The sequence below is a fragment of the Leucoraja erinacea genome, chromosome 3 (assembly GCF_028641065.1).
Source record: "Leucoraja erinacea ecotype New England chromosome 3, Leri_hhj_1, whole genome shotgun sequence".
Taxonomy (NCBI): domain Eukaryota; kingdom Metazoa; phylum Chordata; class Chondrichthyes; order Rajiformes; family Rajidae; genus Leucoraja; species Leucoraja erinaceus.
Window position 1 is genome coordinate 13,289,442 of NC_073379.1, and position 8,622 is coordinate 13,298,063.

Genomic DNA, 8,622 nt, shown 5'->3' on the forward strand with positions numbered 1-8,622 from the left:
CATTTTGTTTTACACAATATGTGAAAGTTTCATGTAGTTTAGTGACTTGGTTCACAAAATCCCATTTCTAGACACATTTTTGTTGCTCGGCCCACAGCAAAATAGCCATTCTGGGTTAATTGATCTATTTTAAAGCATATGATATTAAAAAGTACAAGGATAGCACTGTATCTGAAGGCATTTGATCTAAAGATTCACAAGATCAACGGGTAAAACAGCAAACCTAAGAATTTGAGCAATGACAGAAAAACTAAAGAAAATAAGCATTAACAAAGAAATAAGTAACAAGTATTTGTAAGAAAATAACGGAGAAAATTCGACTCCATTTCGAGCGGTCATGGTGGCGCAACGGTAGAGTTGCTGCCTAACAGCAAATGCAGCGCCGGAGACCCAGGTTCGATCCTGACTACGGGTGCTGTCTGTACGGAGTTTTACATTCTCCCAATGATCTGCACGGGTTTTCTACTAGATCTTCGGTTTTCTCCCACACTCCAAAGATGTACAGGTTTGTACGTTAATTAGTTTAGTAAATGTAAAAATTGTCCCTAGTGGGTGTAGGATAATGTTAATGTGCGGGGATCACTGGTAGGCGCGGACTCAGTGGGCCAAAGGGCAGTTTCCGCACTGTATCTAAAATAAACTGAAAGATAATAAATCCCCAAGGTCTTATAATCTGCATTCTTCAATACTAAAGTAGGTCGTTGTGGAAATGTTGGATGAATTGGTTATAATTTTCCATAATTCTCTATATTATTTAACAGCTTCCTAAATTAGAATGTGGCAAATGTAACAAACAGTATTTCAAAAGAGCAAGAAAGCTACAGATAGTTACAGACAAGCTAAAGCTACAGGAAGCTATAGATAGATACGAAGTACTGGGGTAACTCAGCGGGTCACACAGCATCTCTGGAGAAAAAGGACAGGTAACCTTTCGGGACGGGTCCCTTCTTCAGATTGAAAGTGGGGGGTGGGAGTAGAAGAACTGAGCTTGCAGTTCTTCCCCCACCCCGGTTACCACCCCCGTGACATTCAGACTGAAGAATTGTCCTGACCTTAAACGTCATGGTATATGGTATAACCATCAACTAGGTTTCTATTCACTAAAGTTTTGAAGAATGCAATTTTATTTTTTTACAAAGCCAGACACATTGAACACCAATCCGTGGTAGCTGAGATGTGAGGTGGGAAGTGTTTTTTTCTTGCATCAGCTCACAGAGCAAGAGATTTAGATCTGAGATGAGAAGTTAGTTCTTACTTTCTGACAAATACTTGTTACTTATTTCTTTGTTAATGCTTATTTTCTTTAGTTTTTCTGTCATTGCTCAAATTCTCAGGTTTGCTGTTATACATGTTGATCTTGTGAATCTTTAGATCAAATGACTCTTCAGATACAGTGCTATCTTAAATTAGAACGTGGCAAATGTAACAAACCAGCATCTACATTTCCTTCCTACTCATCAACACCTCTACTTCCTCAAGTTTTAAATCATTATAGATGTTCTGAAATATCCTATCAAACCTCTACAAGTGTTCAGTGAAGAGCATGGTTGTATCACAGCCAGGTTCTGAATTTTTAAGTTGGTTCCTAGCCACTCTCTTCTCATGGTTACCATCAGGAAGATGGTACAGAATCCCAAGAACCACTACCAACATGTTCAAGAATATCTTCCATCAACCACCCTGCGCAACCTTAACAATAAATCTACTTCAGCCCAAAACACTAGACTTTATACTATGATCACTCTACATACTTTGCACTAACCCAACCTCGGGAAACCCAACAAAAAACATCACCTATCTTCGTCCTCCATAGAAGTTACCTGATCCACCACTTTATCATAGTCATACAGCATGGAAGCAAGCCCATCAGTCAAATTTCTCAATCCTCACCAAGTTGACCCAACACAAGCCCCACCTGCCTGCATTTGGCCCATATCTTTTTCTGCCTATCCTATCCATGTACTTGTCATAATGTCTTTTAAATGTCATGAGAGCATCTGCCTCAACTAAAAATACACCTCCTCTGGCAGCTCATTCCATATACCCCCAACCCTTTGCGTAAAAAAAAGTTGCCCCTCAGGTTCGTATTCAATCTTCCTCATCTCATCTGTCAATCTGCGACTTGTTTTTTTTTGTAAACTAGCATCTGTAGTTCCTTGTATCTCAGTTTGTAAGTTCTAGGAGCAGAATTCGACCATTCAGCCCATCTAGCCTACGTGGCCATTCAATCATGGCTGATCCATCTTTCCCTTCAACACCATTCTCCCCATAATCCCTGACACCTTTGACATTCCACATTCAAATAATAATTGGCTGTCATGCACTTTTGGGACATTCAGGAATTAAAGACAATCCCAAAAGATTCTATAAATATATAAGGGTGAAAAAGGGTAACTGGAGAGTGCGTGGAAACCCCACAGGAGTCAAAGCGGTCAACTCTGTGTAGAGCCACAGGAGACGGGCAAGGTCCTCAATGAGTATTTCTCCCCTATATTTACCGAGGAAAAAGACAGGACGGAGGACGGGGCAGTCAATAGAAGTGTCTTGAGAACAGTCAGTGTTACTTTCGAAGAAGTACTGAAGGTACTATCGTGTATGAACAAATCTCCAAGCCCTGATCAGATATATCCGAGGACATTGCAGGAAACTAGAGAGGAAATTGTGGGAACCCTGGTTGAAATTTACAAGTCGTCCTTAAATACAGGGGAGGTACCAGAAGACTGGAGAGTGGCGAAAGTCAAGAAGAGCTGCAGGGAAAATGCTGGGAGCTACAGGCTGGTGAGCTTAACCTCTGTAGTTGGAAAGTTCTTAGAGAGTATTCTGAGGGATAGGTTATACAGGCACTTGGATGGTCATGGGCTGATTAGCAGGGCTCGAAATTAGCGGTTGCCCGGGTGCCATTGACCACCCAAAGTGCCGCCGGGCAACCTAAACAGCGCCTCATTTTGCCCGGCTTGGCACTACAGGTACTGGTTTATACCGAAGATAGACACAAGAAATTGGGTCAGGCAGCACATCTGCGAGGAGGAACGTGAACTTCATGTCGTCCCTTTGGCTGTAGTGGGGGCCAAAGATACTAGCTCTCGTGGTGACTCTCTCAAAGCAAATGATCCACCCCTCATATCCTGGGACCATCTCCTCCTCTCACCCCGCCCACCCAATAGCGGCCGCTGCCCACCTCTATGTCAACAGCTCCTCAAACAAATCCCCTTGCCTGCCGAGGCCCCATCTATCCCCTTCCCCCGTCTGACCCAGCTGCACCAATCTATAGCATCACCTGGCGTAGGAGGGGAGGCGGGGCGGCGAGGAGATCCCCACCTCGCATTCTCTTCTCTCTCTCCACCCCCCCTCCCATCCTTATCCTGGGACCTCTCTCTTCATACTGCACTGATCCCCCATTCACCCTGTACTGACCCCCTGGGCTCCCTCCATTTCCCCCCCCCCACCCCCATCCCCCCTTATCCATCCTGCATTGATTCTTGCCACCCCCATCCTCTACCTGATCTTCTCATTCATCCTACACTGATCCTCCCATTCATCCCTGTACTGACCCCCCTCCATTTATCCCGTACCGATCCCCCATTCATCCTGTAGTGATCCTCCCATTCATCCTGCTACCGATCCCCTCATTCATCACGTGCTGACCCCCCATTCCCCCGTACCATCTCCCATTCATCCTGTAGTGATCCTCCATTCATCCTGCACAGATGCCTCCTATCCCCACCCCCCACCCCCACCATCCATTCTGTGGTGATCCCCCCCCCCCCTTTCAAGAAGGGTCTCGGCCCGAAACTTTGCCTATTTCCTTTGCTCCATTGGTGCTGCCTCACCCACTGAATATCTCCAGCATTTTTATCTACCCCCATTCATCCTGTACTGATCCCCATTGACATTCAACACCATTGACATCCCCCGGGCTCTCCCCTCAGTTTTAAATACTCCAACCAACACGCCCCAATTCACCTGCCTCAATCCATCCACCCCGCACTGATTCACACACCCCCAGACCCTACTGTGCTGGAAATGTCTTCAGAGCGAACATTGACTATGTTTGATAACGGAATACAATCAAATGTGTTTTAATTCCCAATGTTATTATTTGTTTAAGTCCACAAAGATGGATTAATTAAATTGTGAACATATGAAACATTAAAACCGGTGTTCGATTGTCACTGCTACCATTGGCACGTTATTAGAGAATTCATTTTAACGGCAAATCAATGCTCTTAATATGGAGTATCTGTACTGTAGTTATTTAATGAGCGACATTCACAACTAAACGTTGGATTTATCCAGGTTTTACTTCTACAGTTGGTCATATACATCACAAATTTGGTCAGGAGATATTTCAGTTGAAATTTTAACATTTAACTGCTAGAGTCAGTTATTGAAGATGGGATAAGCAAACAAGTTTGGAAAGTGGTGAAAATCATGGACAAAAGTTCAGCATGGATTTACGAAAGGTAAATCATGTCTGACGAATCTTATAGTTATTAAAGATGGGATAGCAGCACATTTGGAAAGTGGTGAAATCATTGGACAAAGTCAGCATAGATTTACAAAAGGTAAATCATGTCTGACGAATCTTATAGAATTTTTCGAGGATGTAACTAGTAGCGTGGATAGGGGAGAACCAGTGGATGTGGTGTAGCTGGACTTCCAGAAGGCTTTCGACAAGGTCCCACATAAGAGATTAGTATACAAACTTAAAGTACACGGCATTGGGGGTTCAGTATTGATGTGGATAGAGAACTGGCTAGCAAACAGGAAGCAAAGAGTAGGAGTAAACGGGTCCTTTTCACAATGGCAGGCAGTGACTAGTGGGGTACCGCAAGGCTCAGTGCTGGGACCCCAGCTATTTACAATATATATTAATGATCTGGATGAGAGAATTGAAGGCAATATCTCCAAGTTTGCGGATGACACTAAGCTGGGGGGCAGTGTTAGCTGTGAGGAGGATGCTAGGAGACTGCATCTCTTGTCAGTTAGTGTATTGTTTAACCTGTCAGATGGGTATAGTCGGTTTTAACAGCTATTATCATAAAATGCCTTTAGACATTTCCTTGCAACCTGTATATTCTGTTATGAATAAATTATGTGGGAAGCCAGTGTTTTTGTGCCAATAGCAGTAACCACCCATGCTATGGCCATGTCATGGTAATTTTCAGTCCTTCACAGAAAACATGCTTGCATCAATCTGTAGTGTGCATGGTTAAGTATATATGTTACCATGGTCCAGGATTTATTGACACAGGTTGATCATATGCTGAATAATCCAACCACATTTTTGTTTGGAAGTGGTTGGATTGCTTAGAAATTGATTTGTTGAGATATTGTATTATAATTTTGCTGCATGTCATTGAGGTATATATCATGTCTTGATTGGTGAATAAGTTTAGTTTGTGAGTTATTTGAAGCAGATATAATATGTGAATGTAGACAAAAGTGCTGGAGAAACTCAGCAGGATGCGGCAGCATCTATGGAGCGAAGGAAATAGGCAAGGTTTCGGGCTGACACTCTTCTTCAAACCGATGGGTTTCGGCCTGAAACGTTGCCCATTTCCTTCGCTCCATAGATGCTGCCGCACCCGCCGAGTTTTTTCAGCACTTTTGTCTACCTTTGATTTTCCAGCATCTGCAGTTCTTTCTTGAACATAATATGTGAATGCTTCATTGAGCATAATTCTGACTGGTAACTACGCACTTCGTCCGAGCACATTATCGCACGCGTCACGCAAACCGTCTTAAATGACCAACTGTCATTTGACAACCTAAAAAGCTGTCACGTTTGCCTGGCTGGCAACAGGGAAAAAAAAGTTAAGTGAGAGCCATGGATTAGGTTTTGTACATGGGAGGCTGTGTCTCACAAATCCGATTGCCTGTGACTAGTGGTGTGCCGCAGGGCTTGGTGCTGGGCCCCGAACATAATATGTGAATGTTCATGAGCATAATTCTGACTGGTACTACGCACTTCGTCCGATTATCGCACAAAAGTCATGCAAACCGTCTTTTTGACCAACTAAACTGTCATTTGACAACCTAAAAAGCGGTCACATTTGCAGGCTGGCAACAGGAAAAGTGAGAAGGGGCACATGGCAACATTACAGGGAAAAGAAAAGTTAGGGATAGGCAACTGGGTTTGTACATGGGAGGTTGTGTGATTGCCCGTGACTGTGGTATGCCTCAGGGCTCGGAAGCATAAAGATTTTGTATGAGAACATACAGGGCAAGAGGTAGCAAGTTTGCTGATGATACAAAAGTGAGTGGTTTTGCAGATAGTGAAGATAGTTGTGAAAGATTGCAGCAGGATCTGGATCGATTCGGCAGGTGGGCTGAGGAATAGTTGATATAATTTGATACAGAGAAGTGTGATGTGTTGCATTTTTGGACGTCCAACAAGGGCAGGACCTACACAGTGAATGGTAGGCCTCTGGGGGATTTTGTAGAACTGAGCGATCTAAGAGTGCATGGTTCCATGTAGGTCGAGTCGCAGGTAGATAAGGTGGTGAAAAAGAATTTTGGCACATTGGCCTTCATCGGTCAGAGTACTGAGTAAAGAAGATGGGAGGTCATGGTGCAGTGGAGTTGTAGAAGACATTGGTGAGACCGCATTTAGAATATTGTATTCAGTTAGAAACATAGAAACTAGGTGCAGGAGGAAGCGATTCAGCCCTTCGAGCCAGCACCGCCATTCCTGGGCATCACGTTATAGGAAAGATATTGTCAAGCTTGAAAGGGTTAAGAAAGGATTTACACATATGTTGCCAGGACTAGATAGTGTGTGCTATAGGAAGAGGTTGAGTAGGCTGGGTCTCTATTCTTTGGAGCGCAGGGGGATGAGGGGTGATCTTATAGAGGTGTACAAAATCATGAGAGGAATAGATCGGGTAGATGCACAGGGTCTCTTGCCCAGAGTAGGGTAGTCGAGGACCAGAGGACATCGGTTCAAGGTGAAGTGGAAAAGATTTAGTAGGAATCCAAGGGGTAACTTTTTCCACACAGTGGTGGTGGGTGTATGGAACAAGCAGCCAGAGGAGGCAGTTGAGGCTGGGACTATCCCATCATTTAAGAAGACAGGTACATGGATAGGACAGGTTTGGAGGGATATGGACCAGGCACGTGTGACTAGTGAAGCTGGGACATGTTGGCCAGTAGCCAAGGGCGTATTGCCACACTGTATCACTATGACTCTATAACACTAAAAGTGGAAGTAACATTAAACTTCCACCTTTTACCCCTGCCTGTCCCCCAAATCCTGGGGGGGGGGGCTTGATGACGATAGACTCTCAGTGGGATAGGTGGAATCTCTGGAGAAGGAATGGGTGACATTTTAAAGCAGACATAGATTCTTGATTAGTATGGGTGTCAGTTGTTATAGGGAGAAGGCAGGAGAATGGGGTTAGGAGGGAAAGATAGATCAGCCATGATTGGGAGCGTGGGCGGAAACCGAAGATCTCGGAGAAAACCCACGCAGATCACGGGGAGAACGTACAAACTCCATACAGACAGCACCCGTAGTCGGGATTGAACTCGGGTCTCTGGCGCTGTATTTCGCTGTAAGGCAGCAACTCTACCGCTGTGCCACCGTGACTGCCCTTTCTACATCCTTTCTACATCTTTTCTACATCCACTCTATCTATGCCTTTCATTATTCTGTAAGTTTCAATGAGGTTCCCACCCAAGCCTTCTAAACTCCAGCGAGTACAGGCCCAGTGCTGTCAAACGATCATTATGTGTTAACCCACTCATTCCTGGGATCATTCTTGTAAACCTCCTCTGGACCCTCTCCAGAGACAACACATCCTTCCCTCAGATATAGGGCCCAAATGTTCTCACACAGTTGTGTTGCGGAACAGCTACTCACACGCCTCGTTGGAAGTGACGTGCGGATGCTGGTTGCACTCGGGGTCACTGGCGGTGATAGTGACCTGCAGCTGACGCACCTCATGGGCTTCGGTGTGGTCGCCGTCCACTGACGGCCGCTGGCTGTCCTCGGCGGCCGAGCGTCCGAAGATGTAGTAGAAGTACCTGCGGAAGGCGTCGTCCAGGATGGAGCAGCCGGTCGAGGCGGTGGACTCGGGCGAGTACACGATCTGGAAGGTGAGCCGGCTCAGCCGGTAAACCTCGGGGAAGCTCACCACGCTCCTGGGCAAGGGCCAGAGCGACCCGTACGAGGAGTGGAGTACGGGCGGCAGCTCGGGCTCGTAGTTGCGATCGTAAAGCTCCCAGTCGGCGGAGCAGCAGCAGCCGGAGAGGGTGACCAGCAACGCGACGGCCGCACACACGGACGCTGCGGGCTCCATCTTTAGCGGGAGCGAGGCCGGCGCTGTTCCGCTTTAAACCCCCTCGCACGATCACGTGACCCCGTCCCGCACGATCACGTGACCCCGCACAGTCGCGCACAGTCGCGTGACACCCCCGCACGACCCCGCACAGTCGCGTGACACCCCCGCACGATCACGTGACCCCGTCCCGCACGATCACGTGACCCCGCCCAGTCGCGTGACACCCCCCCCCCGCACGTGACGGCGCGTTTAAAAACAAGCTCCAACGGTCATCCTGTCCCCGTCACCGCTGGGTCCTAGCGCCCGGTCCCCAGCTATGGCTAACATTAAAAACACA

At 46.3% G+C, this 8,622-nt stretch overlaps 1 protein-coding gene across 2 annotated transcripts in view; it reads right to left on the reverse strand.

Moving 5' to 3' along the window:
• hexb (hexosaminidase B (beta polypeptide)) overlaps nt 1-8,379 on the reverse strand; it is a 31,147-nt gene extending 22,768 nt beyond the window's left edge. The window contains exon 1 of one of the 2 annotated variants that reach the window (XM_055632132.1): nt 7,865-8,379. In XM_055632132.1, coding sequence (XP_055488107.1) covers nt 7,865-8,303 — 439 coding nt within the window. In that variant the 5' untranslated portion in view covers nt 8,304-8,379. The remainder of the gene's footprint in view (nt 1-7,864) is intronic. The other variant, XM_055632133.1, reaches the window with a different exon arrangement.
• Between the last annotated feature and the right edge of the window lie 243 nt (nt 8,380-8,622).